Source organism: Chelonoidis abingdonii, chromosome 20 (assembly GCF_003597395.2).
Source record: "Chelonoidis abingdonii isolate Lonesome George chromosome 20, CheloAbing_2.0, whole genome shotgun sequence".
Taxonomy (NCBI): Eukaryota; Metazoa; Chordata; order Testudines; family Testudinidae; genus Chelonoidis; species Chelonoidis abingdonii.
Window position 1 is genome coordinate 5,286,875 of NC_133788.1, and position 19,230 is coordinate 5,306,104.

The following is a 19,230-nucleotide window of genomic DNA, read 5'->3' on the forward strand; positions in this document are numbered from 1 at the left end:
GCCAGGGGGAAGCACGGTGCGGTGCATTGTACGCACACCCGTTACTCCTCTCCTAAGCAATGATCACCTGGAGGCTCATGCTGAGATTCTGTAAACACCTCCCCCTGCCACATTGCCTCAGGCCTGAGATCTTCAGCGTCACAGTGCTAACCTCTGTTGTTTGAGCTACAGGCACACTCTGCTAGTGGGTAGCGGCAGTAGGTTGTTATCCTAGCGGGGAGCAGCAGTAGGCCATAGTTTTAACAGGTGTTAGCTGTTATGATAAATTCTAGGCTGCCCCATAGGGCTGACATCCTCCCACACATGCTGAGATATAAACAGCTGCGTCTACACTAGGGTTTTAACATGTGCTAGTTACTGTGTCACCTAAAACAGGTTTGAAAACACCTTTATCCCTAACAAAGACAGGGCCAGATATACACACTTCTTCCCCCCAGACACACACGCATACACTGGGGGTGAGGCACCCCCCACCACTCTGCAAAGGGGGGGCCTCGCAGTTACTGCTCCCTGCCCTGAGCCTCTCCCCTCCCTTGCAGGCTGAAGAGGAGGATGAGCAGCTCCGCCTCACCGCCACCCAAGAAGAAAAAGAAAAAGAAATCGGGTCATCGCCGGAGCCGGTGAGTCACCTGCCTGCCCCGCCCTGCTCCTCTGCGCCCTGCCACTGGGAGGGGGATACCTGCCTGACCCCCTCAACTCCTCGCCAGCTGGTTCCCTGGGGACCCCTCACTTCCTTCCCTTCCCCTCCCCTCCCATCCCCTGGCTAGGGTGGGGCAGCTAGCACTGTGGAGCTGGGCCAAAGGGGGACAGGGCTCTCCCCACAGTTGACAGCTGCCCCTGCAGTGCCACAGCCAGGGACTCCTGCGCCTTCCCTATACGGCTGCAGCGCCTACCGCAATGCTCCCCCTCGCCCCAGCCTGAGGTTCCCTTCTTTGACCTCATCCCTCGTGCCCTGGACTGGGTCTCTGAGTCACTGGGACTCCCAGGGGGCAGGGCAGCCCTGGCATGCTGGCATTATCCCTGCAGTGTGACCTTGGCTTGTTCGCTGGGACCCGATATTCCCCAGCACCTGCCAGAACACCTTCTCTTCCCCCATCGATGCAGCAGCCTGCCCCTTCTTCGGCCTCCTGCCGTTCCCCTCAGCTCCCTGCCCTGACTCTTCCCTCATCTCGTGCCCAAGCAGCAGGCTCAGGCCCATCCCGCCAGGGGCCCACAATGACCTGCCATAGTTCAGCCCTGGCTGGCGCATTGAGCGGCTCATGCTGCAGCCTCAGCAGGACGCGGACCAGTCAGACTGTGGGGAGGGGCGACTTGGAGAGATGCACCCCCTGGGGTTGGCATTTAATGAGCTCTCTTATCCCTGCTTTACAGATGGGGAAACTGAGGCACAAAAGTGGGGGTAGGGGGAATGCCTTGTCTAAGGTCAGTTAGGGTGTGTCTACTCTGCAGTAGGAGGTGCCTGCCCCACCTGGTGACCTACCCAAGCAAGCATTGATCCAGCCAGCTCCAGTAACAATAGCAGTGAAGTTAATGCCGCCACTCGAATAACTACCCAGGGTTACTGCTCTGGCTTCACTGCTAGAACAAAGCAAGCTCAGGGAAACCTACCCGGGCAGTGCTCAGACCTCCCACTGCAGTGTAGCCCCACCACAGTGAGTCCGTGCCTGTAAAACCCAGGAGTCCAGAGCCCCAGCCCAGCATTTATCCGTGCCGCCTCCCCTGGAAATGACACATGACCAAGGCTGGGTCCATGGACTCGGGGTGGTTTTAGGGCTTCATTGCAAGTTTCTTTGGAGTGTTTTCCACCCAGACAGGAAGCTGTTGGTGCAAAAAGCTCACTCACTTGCTGTCTGTCCCAAGCTGGTGTGCTGACCACAAGCCCCATATGAATTGGTGACGACACTGATGTCTGGCAGGCTCCCAGCCCCTCATAGAAATTCCAGTATTCCCAGGGCAGATGGAGGCAATATTGTCTGTCCCCCTAGAGTCTCTGGGATGGATCCCCCCCGCCACAATCCTAGGGCTAAATTGACTCCTTGCACAAAGTAGAGGGACCATCGGGCTGCTCTAGCTTATGCTTGCTGAATCTGTCTGCTACGGTCCTGCCTCCCTCTGGCCACCATGTCACACCCCTGAGCTGCCCAGGTTTGGAAAGCCAAGGTGCTGGGGGGTTCCTCAGTAGGTGTGGGTCCCCTTTTGCACAGCTGTAGCCATGGATCTGGCCCCCAAAGGGTGAGCGTATTAGACCGAAGGGGAAGTGTGGCAGAGGGGGTGTCTCCAAACTCTAGCCGCGCCGGGTGCCATCCCCTCTTGTTTTGCCCCATGCAGCTATCCAGGCGGCTCAAGCAGCGTTAGATTGGGGCTCAGACCCCTGCATGGGGGATCTGCTGGTCGAGCCCACCTGGTGCACTGCCACAGCCCTGCGTGGGGCAGTCAGGGAGGAGAAAGCATCTGTCCCCATAGCTTGTGCAGAGATGTCATGGCCCATTCCATGGGCGCCCCCTCCCTCCCCCCCCCCGCCCAGCTGGGGTGTGCAGACCTGTCTCGCTCAGCCCCAGTGCCCTGCTTGGGCCCGGCCCTGCTGGGACACATGCTGAGCCCAGATAGGAGAGCACTCCACCATTGCTGGAATCCCAAACAGAGAGCCCAGGCTTGTGTCTAGAAGGTCCTGATCAGGCCATGCCACGTCCCTCGCCCTGTTACCTGGGGGCACCTCGGCACGGGGGTGGGGGTCTCTGAGCGGGGGATGTGCTGCCCCATACCCTCTCCCCGCAGTTCCTCACATTCATTGCCCGGCACAGCCACCTCCCCCTGTCTTGGCACCGCTAATGACTCTGTCTGCAGAGCTGAGCCAGCACCTTTAATGAGCCTGGCCTGGCTGATGATTAATCAGGGACCGACTGCCTTCCTGGCAGGCTGGGAAGAGCCACGCTTAATGAGGAAAGAGGAGTTGGTCACAGGGCCATTCACTCTCTCCTCACAGGAGTGTGTACCCCCCTCGCCCCCACCCTGTGGGACCCGCTCCCTTCCTGTGCCCCAGCCAACCCCCAACTCCTACCTTATCGTTGTTCCTCTCCACCCACCCTCTCTGTTTGTTCGGCTCCCCCCTCCCCGTTCCCTGGGACTCCCTGCACCCCAACACCACCCTTGAGTCTCCCCTACCCCTCCAGTGACAGGGCGATTCGGAGGGAGTCTGACCCATTCATTTTCCTCACTTGGCAAGCTTTAACTTGAGGGGGAAGGGCCCAGAAATGGATATGGCTTCACCACTTTAAGAGGCAAGGTGACTCCCTGAATGTGCAGAGTTAGGATAATCCTAGCCTGTCAGAAGTCAGTACCGAGCTTTGGGGTCAATGGGAATTAGTCACCCAGCTCCCAGGCATATTAACAGGACCCCCAGCTACATTGCCCTTAAATTCCGCCCGCCCCCACCCGGAGTCAGTGTGTGACCCTGTTAGATGGGAGTGTGGTTCAGCTCAGGGGCGGGCCATGGGTCCCCGTGGCCACGGGGCGGCAGAGTGTTTCCTTGTCCTGCCAGGCTTGGCCAAGTGCCCGGTGCTGGATTACTGGGGTCAGACAGGGCCAGGGGAGGCTGCCTGTAATCCCAGGCAGTGAACAAGCTGCTGTGGATCCAGAGACACTCACTGAGGCAGAGAGAGAGGCAGGATTTTTGATAGCGAGGTGCTGTGGCAGAGACCTGCACACACACACACACACGCACACAAAACACTCAGAGATACAGACACACACATCACTGAGACCGCTATGCACAGACACACACTGAGATACAACACCGACATACACACAGATCCAGAGACATGCAGAGAAGGAAAGACACTGTTATGGAGACACACACACACACACACAGATAAAGATAGCAGCTAGAAACATGCACAGCTCCAGGCATGCGCGCGCACACACCCGCCAGAGGGAAGGACATTCACACATGCACCTTACAATAAGGCTCAAATGAGGGTGACCAACATACATTCCATTTTGGCGGGGACAGTCCCCTTTTTAAGCCCTGTCCCGGACGTCCTGTAAAACTGGGCATTTGTCCCTTTTGCCCTTGCCAGCTGCAGGTTGCTCTGATCAGTTGCCAAGAGTGCCAGCTGAATGGGCGTGGAGGAATGTTTTGGGAGGCCAGTGTCGACATGAGGCACTGGGTGGCGGGGCTCTGGCAGTCAGCCCAGGGCGGTGTGGGGCACGGGTGGTCAGCCCCAGTCCTGGGTGCCATGGGGCTTGGGCAAACAGCAATGCCAGGTGGCTCGGGACAGCCCTGTGGGAGACGGAGTGGGGAGGGGGTTGTGTATGTCCTCAGGCAAGCGGTGATGTCAGACAGGCAGCTCAGACCAGCCCCGTGCAGGGACCCGGTTTTACTTTGGTAAATATGGCCACCCTGGCTCAAATGCAAACTGAGAACAGGAGATAACAGCGGAGGGGTAATTCCCTTTGCCCCGATTGCCAAGCACATTCAAAGACCCTTTGTCGCTGTGGCCACTGCCATCCCCTCCTTGCCTGTCTCTCACTGCCCCTGGGATCCCTGGCTCCTCTGATGGGAGTTTGTGTGTTTCTAAATGTCTTCTTGTTTTGTCCTGGAATGCAACCAGCCCCGTAATGTTTCCCCTCTCTGCACTGCCACGTCCTAGCGAGGTAATTACTGTGCGTGCATGAGATAATCATCACATGGAATTATGTCATTAGGAGACGTGCCATGACCCAGCCAAACGAACTTCAGGGCATATGCTGGGAGCAGGCCCGGCCCAGTGTGGGAAGACTGATGCTTGGCATCAGGGGGGTGGTAACTGAGCAGGATTCAGGCCCCAAGCCCTACAGAAAGGGCTACGTGGAACAGCTTGGTCCCCATTAGGGGCCCAGCTACTGAATGGGTGCTGGGCTCTGGCCCGCTGCCCACTGGAAAGACGCTGCTGCCACTAACATGTGATTTATCTGTTTCCTCCCCCAATGTCAGCAAAAAGAGGAAACCCGGATCAGAGCGCAGGTGAGTGACGTGGGAGCCTGCTCCCCCTCCTACTCCTCGCGGGCGCCCCTGAAATGTAAGGGATGGGAGGAGGCAGCAGGCTGGCCATTCTTTCCAGCCCAGGACTCTTCCCTCACTCTAGGTAAGTCGATATTCCCAGAGCTGCAGGCCATGGGCCAAACGCTCGGCTCCCTCCCCGGCTTCCGCTCGGGCCGTGTCCGTGTCGAGCCCCCGCCGAAGCCAGGCTGTGGCCCATTTGGCTCCGTAACAGGCGATACGTCACGCCGAGCCAATGCCCTGCGCATCAGTTGCTGCCTCCCTGAACCAGCTAGGTGGGTATCTACGGGCATGTCTCCACCAGGTGGGACTGCAGCACATGGAGACAGACCCGAGCTAGCTTTGATCTAGCTGCCCGAGGAACAATAGCAGTGAATCTGCAGCCAGCCCTGCCCGCCCAGGACCCCCGCTACATAGCGGAGTGGCCACGCGATCAAAGCCAGTTCAGGAGTGTCTATATGTGCTGCGCTTGCAGCCCGTGACTGCAGTGCTGCGATACCCTCAGGGGTCAGTGAAGTGCTATCATTCAGTCGTCATCTCAACAACATGGTGGGTTCAGAGTCAGATCCTCTGCTGGGGCTGGCTGCGGGGAAACCTGCAGGGCAACACTGACTGGCACCAGCTGGCGCCCACAAGCTAACTCTGGAGCCAGGATTTGCAGAAGGGTGATTTCCCGGTGACTTCAGTGGAGGCGCCAGCGCGGAGGGCTTTGGTGAATCTGATTCCAGCTGGATGTATTGAGGTTCTATAGCGTGGAAGCTCTTTGGGGCAGGGGCTCTCAGTTCAGTCTGTGTTTGTCCAGCACCTATGATTAGCATAAATCATAATAGTAATTAGGAATCTTTGGCCCATGGGCTTTGTGACCTGTTTCCTGTTAGATCCTGCAGGGACCACAAGGTGGCGCTGAGATGCAACCGAAGTGTTTTTAGAGGTGGCCAAACCTTTAAAAAAAACATTTCAATCACATTTTTAAACAAAATTTCAATCAAAAGACCCCCCAGGAAAATCCTTCCCCCATTTTTCAGACCCTCTTTAATGCTCTTGACTATTTTTGCTAGCTGAGATTTTCCGAGCCACCTAGTGGATTTGAACACCCTGTTATAATTTGGTGTTGCTCGGTTATAATTAAATACCCTATTATAATTCAGTGTCCAAATCCCTTTGGCCGCTTGGAGAGATCTCAGCTAGGGTGACCAGACAGCAAATGTGAAAAATTGGGACAGGGAGTAGGGGGTAATAGGAGCCTATATAAGAAAAAGGCCCAAAAATCGGGACTGTCCCTATAAAATCAGGACATCTGGTCACCCTAATCTCAGCCCTTCACTCTGAAACCTCCCTGCATCGGGCTGGGTGTGTGCCAGCTCACGGGGACGCGACGCTGGCTGTTCGGCAGGGTTCGGGCCCATGCCGGGTATCCGGCAGGAGGGGGCCATGTTCTCAGACACTGGTCCTAGCGAACTCTGTGGCTCTGAGGAGGCCCCGTCCCGGGGCAGGAAAGTTCCACCCCACCCACCACTCAAAGGCTCCCGTGTTTGCTTTCCAGCTGCGACAGCTCCTCTCCCTTCCGGAAGGAGAAGAAAAAGAAGAATGGGAAGAAACACAGACGAGACAGGTACTGGGCCGGGGGAGCCGTGATCCTTCCCCTCCTGGCTCCATCCTTCTCCACCCTCCTTCCCCGGCTCGCTCCCTCCTGGGCTGGGCTGGGCCACGCAGCAGGAAGGGTTAATCCGTCCGTGGCTTGGGGGGACAGGCCAAAGCTCCCCTGGGTGTAATTGGATTGACTCAAAACAGGCTCTGGCCCTGCAGCTTCCAGCAGCTGCGGGTATTGCACTGCGGATCTCCGGGGTCGTAAATAATGCAGGGCAGGCAGCCAATTCTGCTTACAAAGCAGCCGCCTGGGCTAAGGCCCTTAAACCTGAACTCAGCGCTCCCCAGCCCCCAGGCTAGGAGGGCAGCAGGATGTTATAAATGACCCGTGCAAAGCAATTAGGACATCGCTGGGGAATCTGATGCAGCAGGCAGAGGCTCCAGGCAGCACCCATGCCTGCAGCAGGCCCTGGGCTGGGGGAGTTTGGAAGGGCGAGGGGCCGTCCAGGTGCAAATGGCCTCTTGGCAGGAGGCAGGTGGCATCCCGTGCCCTGAAGGAGAGGCAGGACTGGGCTGTAACCAATGCGGCGGGTCCTCGGCAGTGGGGATCCACCCTGGGACCTCTGGATCCTGAAGCAGGAGCCTCTCCTGCCTGAGCTAAAAGAGCCCCCTCTGTCAGCCATGGCCATAACGGGCCCGTCAACATCTCTCCATGGCCTGGCCAGACTGTGTCACGCTGGATACTGTCTCCCTAGCTCTCCACTCACACTGTCTGGCCTCTCCCTGCCAGGTGCCACCATGGCAGAAGGAGTGGCTGGCTGCACGGCCAGGGAGCAGGTGACACCAAGTCCCTCCTATTCTACCAGTGAAATCCCAACCTCGCTGAGCCTGTGTCTCCCCTTGAACCTGGGCTTCACACTGGACCTCGTTTCACCAGGGAGTGGTGCTCCCTGGGCTCAGCCCTGGTGGACAGAGCACACCAGGTGCTAATCCCAAGGGCCAGCCAAGGAGTGGCATTGGTAGGGTCCAGCTGAAGAGCCCCCTGCCCTCCTCAGATCAGTCATTCAGGGTCACCTCCACCCCAGAGACCGCACAGGGCAGGGTTGCTTTCCTTTAGATTTCACACTCGCCCTTCTGGTTCCTGTGACCCTCTGCAACTAGCATCCCGAGAGGGAAAGCACAACCTGGGTGACATCAGGGGTGGCTCAGCCAATCCTTCTGCGGCCTGCCAGGCAGCTGACTGATTCCTTTGCACACTGCCATCTTACTGGGTTAAAGGATTCCAAAGTTTGAATCAAAGATCACTAATAAATCTTTGATCCCCCCACCCCCTGCTTTTTGGGCTAACACGCCCCAGGGAGGTGAGATCCTGCCAGCACCTCATTCGTCCCAGCTGGACCAGAACCAGAGAAGATGGCCAGACACTGTTAGAGGAGCTGGCTTGCGCCTTTTAGCATGCAGGTGTTACTGTGATATGCAGCCGTACTTGGTATTACTATAGTACGTGGCTATTCTTGAGTGTTCGGCCATGGGCAGCCGTTCGCTGGTGTTACTGGGGGACGTTACACTCGTGAGTTACGGTAGCAAGTAGACAGATTTGAGCTGCAACCCTATCTGCTCTCATAAAGTAACCGGGGCAGGGCTGGCTGAGGCCTGGAATATAACCCTCCAGGAAAGTCACAGCTGGTGACTCTGAATCAGCCTGGAGCCGACGGCCTGGCATGGTGCTGGGGGCGCTGCACTGGTGAAGGTGGCTTCTTTGGGCCCACATGTAAAATCAAGGTACTGGCCAGTTGTGGTTAGTGGAGAGCCCATGTTTTGCATGAGTCGGGGTGTTCGCCCTGGGGTCCTGCCTCAGTCCTGGGGCAGGTCATTCTATTCTGAACTAACTCTCACCCCCAGCCCCATTTCAAATGGACACAGGATTCTTCTGCCTCCTCTGTTCCAAGCTGCTGTGTCATGGGCTGTTTAAACCGCTGCTGCCTCCCACCCAGATTCAGCTGCAGGTGGTTTGCAGAGCTCGCTGAAAAACATGGAAATACATTTGTCTGTGGTAGATAACTAGGTGGGCATATCTGGGGCTGGAGGGTTGGATAGGCAGGCATGTGGGGACAGTGGATAGAGGGTTTGTAGGGGGGTACATAGATGCACCACTGAAATATAAAGGCATTGTTCCTCTACCCAGAGCACCCCGGCTACCAGTTTCCCCTCCCTCAGGGTGTCACAGGTGCGTGGCTGACCCCCTCAGAGCGCATCTCAACCCCTCTGCTTTGTTTCTCTCGTTCCTGTCATCCCTCAGGTCTGAGTCTGGATCCCGGAAGAAGAGAAGACGCAGGTGAGAGCGAACGGTGCAAGAGCCTGACCCCCTAGCTTGGCCCACCCCACTCGCTGGTGCCCCCATGGCACCCTCTCCTCCCTCCTGGCTTCTGCCAACCCCTGCCTCAAGGGAAATTCGCTCCCTTCCAGTGACTGTTCAGGGGTGGCCTGGGTCGGACAGGGTCGTGTGCCCCTGGGCTGTTTGACTGTGTCCACACCAAGTGGGTGCGGGAGCAGGGCCAGGTGCATTTGCACCCCAGAGGCACATCCCGCCAGCAGAATTTCCCTTGAGAGCCAGGAGCAAAGGGGGCTTGGGGTGGAGCTGCTTGATGGTAACGCCCCATCTTCACTTCACCGCCAGCACCGACCTCCCCTGCTCCATCAGAGGCCACCGGTAAGATGCTTCCAGGTTGGTACGATGCGTACTGGCTGGGCCCCAGGGAGGCTGCCTTCCGGCCTGGCAGCTCCCAACAGATCCCAGCCTCCTGTGCATTCGGCAAGGCTGGGCTGCTGCGAATGGGCTACATCTGCTCCTCAGTGTGCAGAGGTAACAGACTCTCTCTACTAGAACAGGCCCTGGGAGCCACCAGGCCGCTTGTCTAGCCCTTCAGATAGCCAGCTCAATGCTTCAGAGGAAGGCAAAGAAATCCACTGTCCTGCTTCTGATGTGCCTCCCTGACCCCTATGCTAATTAGAGAGACAAGGTCAGGGAGGGGGTATTTTTGATTGGTCCAGCTTCTGTTGGGGAGAGAGACGAGCTTTCCAGCTTACACAGCCGGGGGGATCCAGATCCAGGATTCTTCCCCCTGCAACTCTCCTGATCCAAGATCCCTCCCCCTGCCCCCCAGCAGCATGAGAATCTGTGCCTTATTTCAGGTTGCCGGTCTAACTCCAAACACATCTCTCTGCTCCCGCAAGGAGGACAAGGCTTTGCCCTCTGCCTTGTGTTTTGAAACAAGGCTTAAGTGGGGGCGGAAAAGCCAGGCCCCCTATTGGCCGTTCCATTGGGATTCAATGGGTCCAGGCCTGGGGCAGGGCTAGGCTGGTGCTGGAGTGTGATTTCCAGTCCAAGGTGACCCACCTGGTAACAGTCGTGTGAGTGCGATGGAGCCAGGGGCTAACCCCGGGGCACGATCTGGTCCGAGATGCTAGGGCCGTGCTCGGGGCGGATAGTTCCTCCTGCTGCCCGCACTGCTATTTTTAGCCTGCTGTTTCAATCAGAGCTGGTGCGGGTTCCTTCTGAGCTGCAAACGACACCTCCAGCTCCAATGGAGACATCCTGGTCGGGGGGAGGTTAGGCACCTTGCCTTGTCGCACCCATGGCCTGGCCTTGTGTCAGGCCCATGAGAACGGCCTCCGGCTTTAGGGTATGTGGCAGACTTAGAGTCATCGATACGAAGGCCAGCCAGGATACTCGTGATCTGCATTGTACAGCCCAGGGCAGCTCCCCCTTGATTCTGCATCCAGCCCCATGCCTCCTGCTCGAGCAGGAGCATCTCTTTGAGAAAGACACCCTGCCTTGATGTAAAGACTGCGGGTGATGGAGAATCCCCGTGACACGGAGCCAAGGGTCACGGGAAGCTCTCAGAACATGGGGCCCAGTGTTTGGCAAACCTGGGCTGCTCACTGGTTTAGCATCGAAACCGGTGCCAAACTCCCACTGTGCTGAAGGAGATTTGCTTTGAATTTGGAGTGAGGGCGGGGGGAGGGCATCTGAACTCAAAATTCAAAGTGGGGGGTGGGGGGATTGGAAACCAATGCAAATCACCCAAGGCTGGAGATCGCCAGGGATGGGCCAAGGTAAACATGCACCCAACAGTTCAGTGAGGTCTCAGCTTGCCAAGTGAGTGAGTCTGGCCGGGATCTTTGTAGGGGTGATGGGACCAATTCCCTGCTGACGTAAATGGGTGAAACGCCATTGGAGCCGCTCCCACTGACACCAGCAGAGAATTTGCCCCAGCGTGGAGCATGTGCAGCCTTGTCAGTCTCAGCCCACGTGCTGTGATGGGGATGGGCATGAGAGAGGTCCTGAGAGCCCCTTTTCCGTTGTGTTGCTCCCTCGCCTGGTGGAAGCCCCCATGCGCACCCACGCTGAGCGCCGCACATGGGGCTGGCCGGTTGGATGGCAGCTTGGAAGACAACCCCTCCCCATCCACATGTCTCTCAAGGGGCTGGGCCGCGCACTGCCTCTGTGTTTTCAGTTCTCTGCTGTTTCGTAGGTCCCGGAGCCCCAAGAACAAAAGGAAAGAGAAAACCAAAGAGCGAAAGAGGTGAGGTTTTAGATGCAAGCCCAGGTGAGGTTCCAGGTGGGGCCAGGTCCTTCACCCGCCTCCTCTCCCTTTTCTCTCTCTCTTGCAGATCCCCCAGCAACTCCCCAGCCCGCAGATGCCACAGGCACAGCAGCTGCAGCTCTCACAGCGCTTCGCTCTCATCCGATTACAGCCACTCCAAATCGCCCGGCAGGTAAGCTTTGTCCCCCCAAGGAACGCTGGCCTGTCCTGGACCTCAGGCAGGTGGGAGGTGGGGGAAGACTCCACCTGTTGCAGGCAGACTTAAGGTGGCTATGGGGTCATGGGCTGGGAAGGGATGGGTGAGCAGAGTGCAGGGGAGGCTGTCAGAGGTGTGCGTGAGCTTCGATTTAAATGCAGACTCCCCCATTTAGACCTGCCTCTCCCTTCCCCTTGTGTTATGGGGCGAGAAGAGTGGGGGCTGGTTCTGATCTCCCAGCAGCACGCAGCACCACCAGCCTGGCGGTCCTTGGGACTTTTCGAAAGCGCCAGCACCTGGAGTCAGGGGGCATTTCCAGCCCTGGCAGGTCTGGAGAAAAGCTTAGAAATGTGACCCCTGAAGGCTCCAAAACCAGACAAGAAATAAAGAGCCCCCAATATTTGGGTTTTTTTTAAAAACAAATCTGATTTTTACACCAATCTCATGTGACTCACGCTTTTGGAGCAGTCTGTGTAGAGGTATCTGTGTGTGCATAACAGGGTGGCCTGCCCCTTTAAGGGCCAGGTGGCTTTGGATCAGCTAGCTCTGTTCAATCAGCCCTGCCTGGGCCATAATTAGCTGCCTCTCAGCTGGAGGGGGTGGGACTAATGGGGTCATGTGACAGCCTGGTAAACACCTGGACTTTAAAAGGGCAGAGGGCTCAGTTTGAGTAGGAACTACAGGGAGCATGTGGGCTGCTGTGGTAGGTCCTGAAGCAGGGTCTGGAAGGGCTCCAGAGAAGCAGCTGGGAGTCAGGGCTCTGTCCCAGAGCAGAGGGACTGGAAGGGAGCCCAGAGGGCTGGAGCTGAGCCTGCAGGGTGGGCTGCAGAGAGGCCCAGCGGGTGGAAGAACCTCTTGTTACCCTGGGAAGGGTTAAGGTTGAGTGAGTCACTTGGCCAGAGGGCTCAGTGAGGACACCACCTCCAGCCTGTGTGTGAAGGCCCATGTTGGAGGGGGAGACTGAGGCAGGAGACACCTGCAGCACCATGCATGGTCAGCAAGGAGCACTGTGGGAGCAGCCCCACCAGTGACAGTGTGTTTGTGTATAATGCTGGTCAGGGAGATGCTATGCCAACCTGCCTCTCCCCCAGTCCATAGCTGCCCCCACCCCCCTTGCCTCTCCTAGGAGCCCACTCCAGTCATCTGCCCTCTGCTGTTTCCTGCAGACTAACCCCCAAGCACAGAGAGGATGGACACAAGCCCAGCAGCCTGCGTTCCAGCCGTAGCCCGTCTTCCTCTCGCACTTGGCACAGCCGCTCGGCCACGCCGCACCAGAACGGGCACAAGGGCAGCACCCAGAATGGCCGGCACAGCCACGGCACCCCGGGCGAAAAACAGCAGGATGTACGTATGCTCTTCTGTTACCACTGTTCGCCCCCACCCCTCCCTGCCCTGCCCTGCCCTGCCTTCTTCCTCCCCACCCCATCATCTACCCTCTTCCTTCACTCACTTCGCTCAGCGCTTGCATAGCCAGAACTGGCAAACTCACCTGTGCGAGCCCAGCTCTTGGCGCCTGTGTCTGCCAGACAGGCCGTGCCATACACTGACCCCCTCCATCACCATTGACATGTGCCTAGGGCCCAGGCCTGGGCAGCCCGATGCACTGCTGGGGGACTGGACATGTGTGGTCGGAGGGGCGTGTGGTGTGGGTGGGAGCAGGAAGCGCTTTTGAGGTTTATTTCATGGTTCACGTCAAGATTTCCCAATAAACACCCCCGAGGAGAGCAGATAGGGGGGCTTTTCCAGCTGCCCCCTCCTCACTGACTCTTCCCAAGGGCACCGAGGAGGGGCGAGGAGCATTCAGTGCCATCTTCCGCCCTGCATGGTGCTTTCCAGTGGACCCGATTCAATAACCAAAGGGTAGCAGCATCTCTGATGAAAGTTGGTCACCACCCTCCCCACGATGCATCTGGCTTAGCCAGAATGACGGAAGCCCTCTGAGGAAGGAGCCCAGCGTCAGTAGAGTCAGGGAGCTCACTGTGATGGGAGCCTTCGACTCACATCCACCGGGATCCTCCTCCACCGCCTTCCTCTCTAACTCCACTCTCAGATCTGTCCCCACGGCCACACCCTGCCACCCTTACTCCATGGAAGTCAATGGAGCGAGCAAGGCCTGCAGCTTAGTGTCACCATGGCCTGTAGGTCTGGCTAGCTAACCTCAGTCCTTCTGCATGAGCAGGGGCTGGAGAGATGTTGGCTATTCCCCTTGCGTCTGGAGGCTTTGTGCCCACTTTGGCTCCAGCCACCTTCCTCGTACAAAGCTTTGGGCCTTTCCCGAGAGCCCTGGTTGCTTGGTAGGAAGCCTTGGTTTCTCTCCGTGTAGAGCTCAACCCCTGGGAGCCTGAAAAAGTCAAGGGGGGGAAACCTGGTAGAGCTTCTCCTGGTATCCTGCTGATACCATGTGAGATGGTGATTCTCCCAGGAGCCTAAGCCAGGCCTTGCTTGCTCAGAACTGGACCTGGCTTCAGGTGGGGAACCTTGGCTGGGGTTCAGGGCTGTCCCCAAACCAGATGAGTTTCATGTGGTTTGGGGGTTTCACGACGAAAGTTGCCCACAGACCTCAAACCTGCCATGACTCCCATGGGACTGTGCTCATGTTCTGACGGATCGGAGACAGAGCGCTCAGCACCATGCAGGATGGAGCCCAAAACTCCTCCTGAGCAGACTTCTTATTGAGGCCCCATGCCAGTGTATGATGTTGATGGCCTAAGTCGCTACGGTACTTGACGCTATAGGTGCAGAATGCTGGACTGTGCCTTTGTACGGGCCAGTGGCCCGTTCCTAATGTGCTTCCAGGAGAACCAGACACACTAGGGTTTGCCTCTTTATCCCAGGCCCTTCTTTGGCTCCTGTTTCCAGAGCGTCTGGGCACCTCACAAACTTTGAATGCATCTCTCAGAGCGGGTTGGAAAACAGAATTTCCTTCCCAGAGGAGATTCCAGATTTTCACATTTTTCTGATCCAAATTGGAGCAAAAAGTCAATTTCTCACAGGAAGGAAAATCTGAAAAATTTCAAGTTGGAAACCTTTAAATGTTCTGTTCTGGTAATGTGGAAACTTTAGCTAGTTAATGATATAATGACATAAAATGTTATATATTCCAATTAATGTTAAGTATATGCAATAGTAAATTAATATAATATACATGTCTAAACAAAATAAAATGAGAGTCAAAATGAAACATTTTGTACCTTCTCAAAAGGAAATGGAAAAGTCCAAACTATTTGTTTAGACATTTTAATGACATTTTTGACAGAAATCCAGATGTTCCTGCAAAACACTTGGATTTCAGCAAAACTGCAGATTCTGACAGACCTGTTCTGTTGAAAATTTCCAGCCAGCTCTGGCATTTGTCCCCTGTGAGGTCGGGATAAATAGTGCCAGTTATGATGAAGCATTGCTGTGATCCTCATTTCACAGATGGGGAACTGAGACTAAGTGACTTGAGCAAGGTCATGGAGAGAACCTGTGGCAGTGCAGGGAATTGAACCTAGCTACTGCCCTAACTATTAGGCCATCCTTCCTTTGCCACCCTCCAGTACATCTGCTCCCCAGTTGGTAGACTGGTCCCCATTTCACCATAGTGGTAGACCCCAGGGGCAGGCTCAGCAGAGTCCCTCTGGCATTTTGGCAGTGACCAGCTTGCAGTACACAGCACTTGAACTTGATTGAGCCGGATGTATCCCTGCCAGAGCTGGGGACAGGGTGGAATGCTTGATGGAGACTCCCAGAGTTGCTGGAAGGAAGGGTAAATGGTGGGAGTCTTAGAAAGTGGGCTTAGTGAAGTGATAACTCCTGGGTTCTGACTGTCTCTGCTACTGATTTGCTGAGTGGCCTTGGGCAAGATACTTAACCTTTCTGTGCCTCAGTTTCCCCATCTGTAAAATGGGGGTGATGACTGACACTTGCCTGGAGGCTTCATTATCTAGGGCCAGACTCAGATTTCACTCCCCCTGCTTTAAAGCCAGAGGAAGTCCCCTGATGTTAGTGAAGTCATTCCAGATTTCCATCATCTCTCTGAAGTCAGAATCCAGCCTTTAATGTTTGCAAAGTGCTTTGAGATCTTGGGATGAAAAGCAGTGTAGGAGTTGAGGATAGTTATCACTGATCCTTCTTCATTATCACCTGTTCTCTGGGGGTCAGTCCTTGGGGCCCTTTGAGCTGCCCTGGGTCAGGAGCCACAGAGGCCAGTTCACACGGAAATGGGTCGTCTTGACTCAGTCAGGCCAACACAGAACTTAACTATGATACAAGAACATCCTTAGCGCAGCCAGGCCAGTGTGTGGCTTGCACGCAGCCAGGCCAGTGTGTGGCTTGCACGCAGCCAGGAGATGCCTGCACTGCACCAGGCACCCAGCAATGTGTCCCTAGCGCTTGCTGGCACACACTGGGCCTGCCAAAGGCTGCCTGGTTACATCCCTTCCCCCCACTCACTGAGCCCAGGGGCAGCTTCCTCCTGTGTGCTGAGGGCATCGGCCATCAAGGCGTGGCTCCCCCGGGCTGGGCACTAGGTGGGGGACGGTCTCCCAGTGCCCAGAACAAATGATACCTCTTGGCAGGAGACAGATGAGAGAACCAACAGGGGGGTTTTGCCAGACTTTCCCAGCAATTGCTACACCTGGCCAGCAGGGGCTGCTGTGGTATCAGCGGTGTTTCATCTGTGCCCAGCCTGCATAGAGGAGAAAGGGGAAGCAACTTGACTTGAATGCAGAGGGGTGGGGAGCAGGAGGTGGGGACGGGGCAGAAGAGCGACATAGGGAACAGGCTGGGTCTGTAGGAGTAGAAGGGCTCAGGCTGAGATAATGGGATGGCGGGGGGGTAAGAAGCACAGAATGGAGAGCCTGCCCCTGCCCCTACAGCCCCCCAATACTCCTGCCTCTCCCCACCTCGCCTGCCTCTCTGCTTCTCAAAGAAGTGTCCCTCCCCCATAGTCAGCCCCAACTCCTTCCACCTATTGGCTTCTCCAGGCTGACCAGGGCTGTGCCCATCCACCCTGCAGCTGTGGGATGCAGGGCCGGGCTGCAGCCTCTCCTCACCCATCTCACTACTGGGGTGTCCCAAGAGGGAAATCAGTGACTGGGTCACGTCACAGAGGAGGTTGCACAAAGCCTGGCAGCTCTGCAAAGGGAGAGGCGAGTGCAAGACCTTGCACCATTCAGGTAGCAGGAATTTCTCCACACGGATCCCTTTGCAAGCCTGGTCCCCTACCCCCTTTGTTGGTCAGTGAAGGTCTCGCACTGCCTGGTTTCTATCCGGTGCATCCTTCATTAGCACTTAGCAAATAGGCTGTCTGGACAGTGTCCATCCCACAGCATGTTCACCAGCCAGCTGCCTCGAGCACATGCTCTGCTCTAGCGTCCTTGTCTGCCTGAGTCGAGGCATGGTGTTTGATTCCTGACTTTAAATAGGAACCAGACCAATAGCCAGTTAGTGAGCAAAGCACTTCTTGATACAAAGGTTTGGACAAATGCTTGTTTGTGAGGATTCTGGGAATCCCACAGCAGCCATCTGGATACTCGAGCAATGAATGAGCTGATGTAAATTTCAGCAGCCAGAGCTGGAAAGTATTTGCCCATGAAGAGGGATTTTGCTCTTCCACCAGCTCTGCCCTCCATGCGCCTGTCCTGAATTGCCAGCTCTCACAATTTTACTGCAGGTCTCATGCTATCTGGAGTTTTTCTTAAAACCCCACCTCCTGGAGTCATGTGATTGTGAGCATAGCCTTTGGTTTTTTTCTAGCCCCCCCCGGTTGTGGAAAAATGCTTGAAAATGTGAAACCTAAAGGCTCAGATAAGAAACAAATCAAAATAATAATAAATCCCTAGCTGTTGTATAGCACTTTTCATCTTTAGATCTCAAAGCACTTCACAAGGGTGATCAGGGTCATTATTCCCATTTTACAGAGGGGGAAACTGAGGGACAGGTAAGGGAAGTGACTTGGCCATGGTCACCAGGCAGAAGAGTCAGGAGTTGAACTGGACTCTCATGCCCTATGCACTAGGAAACACTACCTTCCTTCAGAAAGAGCACCACTTTTTTTTAAAAAAATAAAAATCGCTCATGACTTTTTAAGCTAATCTCATGATTTTAGGTAGATCTGACTCTTGGGTTTTGAGTATTTTAGTTGGCAGTATTGCCTATGAGTGAGGAACACCCTCAGTGCCTTACACAAAAATGCCCCTCCACTCTCAGCAGAAGGCTCTAATGGAGGGAGCTGCTTGGAAATTTTTCACTTGAAGGATTTTTGAGGGAAAATGTAGTTTGCGCAAAATCAAAATTTTCTGAAAGAAAATTTCCATTTTTCCATTAGGAAAACGGAAACAAAATATTTCATTTTGGTTTAGTTCGCCCAAAGATTCTGGTTTGTTGAACGGATCCAAAATGTTTCATTTTAAATCCGCTCAGCATTAAACTACAGCGTTGCCTCATGGGACTTGTAGTTCAGGGTATCTGAAGAGCCCATTCTCTCCTGTGGGTCAGGCACACTGGTGTAACATAGTTTCTCCTCTTAGTGAATGTTGTGCTGCATCATGGGAAATGTAGTCCAGCCATTGAACCTGGCCCATAGAGAAGAATGGGCATGTCACAGCCAAACTCCAGCTCCCATGGGGCAAGGCGGCACACTACGGAAATACTGTTTAATGTTGAACTGACTCGCAACGAAACATTCTAGGTCATTTCAACAAACGGAAAAGAAACATCTCAGTTTGGGAACATCAGAAGGTTTCATTTCCATCAAAACTGCCAAAACAGAAGCATTCGCCATCTCCAGATTGGCACTTTTCAGAACATTTCAGTCCAGGGAAAATGTCAATATTTTTCAGCTTTTTATCCCAATTTAGGACACAAACAACTGCTGAGGTGTCAGAATTCCCCCTGGGATAGAAATCCGCATTCCCACTCCGCTCTTTGCTTTAGGACAGGTTTCCCCAGGGATTTCTGGCCAAGAGGGCTTCTCCCAGGGAGCCACCCTGCACCAGGGAGAAGTGTTCTGCCTTTGAACTCTGAACTGTGCTTTCAAGCTTTGCACCAGAGACCTCCTGTTTTGCCTCCTATATCAAGAACGTGCCTGATCAAAAGTCTATCGAAGTTAGCGGGTGTCTCTGCCTGGACTTGGCTGGGCTTTGGGACAGAGTGCAAAGAGCTGAGGTTGATTTCCTGTTCATTCTGTAATGATCAGGATGTGATATCATCTTCATGAGAGGCTTTGGAGATCTTCTTGCATGGGGGTGGCGGAGGGGGGAATGGTGTATCGTGGCCTTAAGCAAATGCAATCCTATGGCTCTGTATATTTCAGCAATCAAATTTTACATTTTCATATTCCCCTTCCTTTCCTTCCCTCCTCCCCAATCCTCACTGCCTTTGAGACTAATTTCCACCAATTATATTGCCCAACCCAGAGACTTAGTCCAATCCCTGTAGCTGCTCTTTGATTTCCTCTATATTGTGGCGGGGGTGGGGGGTTAATATGGTTTATTTTTATGATGATTCTACTTCCCATCCCACAAGCACCCCCACCCCCCTTCACAAACCCATGGTGATTTATCGATTGTCCTCGGTCTTTGTGAACCCTTTCCTGAAATCCCAACACCCCCCCCCCCCCCGATCAAAGGTCCCATGTGGATTTAGCAAGCCACTGAGCATGTCATTTGGATAACGATGCGGAGATTACCAAAAAGAGCACACCATCTCTGTGTCCCTTCGTGGCTGCCCCATTCTATCAGAGTCACGGCTGAATAAACACGAGTTCCTTTTGTTAACAAGCCTGGCGGGGCTTTTCTCCGACAACTTTCTTTCTTTCT

General features: G+C 55.0%; 1 protein-coding gene across 1 annotated transcript in view; it reads left to right on the top strand.

Moving 5' to 3' along the window:
• The window catches only part of SRRM3 (serine/arginine repetitive matrix 3), a 150,855-nt gene that overhangs the window by 113,747 nt on the left and 17,878 nt on the right, over positions 1–19,230 (top strand). The window contains exons 6-12 of the mRNA XM_075073934.1: positions 540–620; positions 4,973–5,002; positions 6,582–6,650; positions 8,925–8,960; positions 11,161–11,211; positions 11,300–11,404; positions 12,595–12,772. Of these exons, the coding sequence (XP_074930035.1) occupies positions 540–620; positions 4,973–5,002; positions 6,582–6,650; positions 8,925–8,960; positions 11,161–11,211; positions 11,300–11,404; positions 12,595–12,772 (550 nt within the window). The remainder of the gene's footprint in view (positions 1–539; positions 621–4,972; positions 5,003–6,581; positions 6,651–8,924; positions 8,961–11,160; positions 11,212–11,299; positions 11,405–12,594; positions 12,773–19,230) is intronic.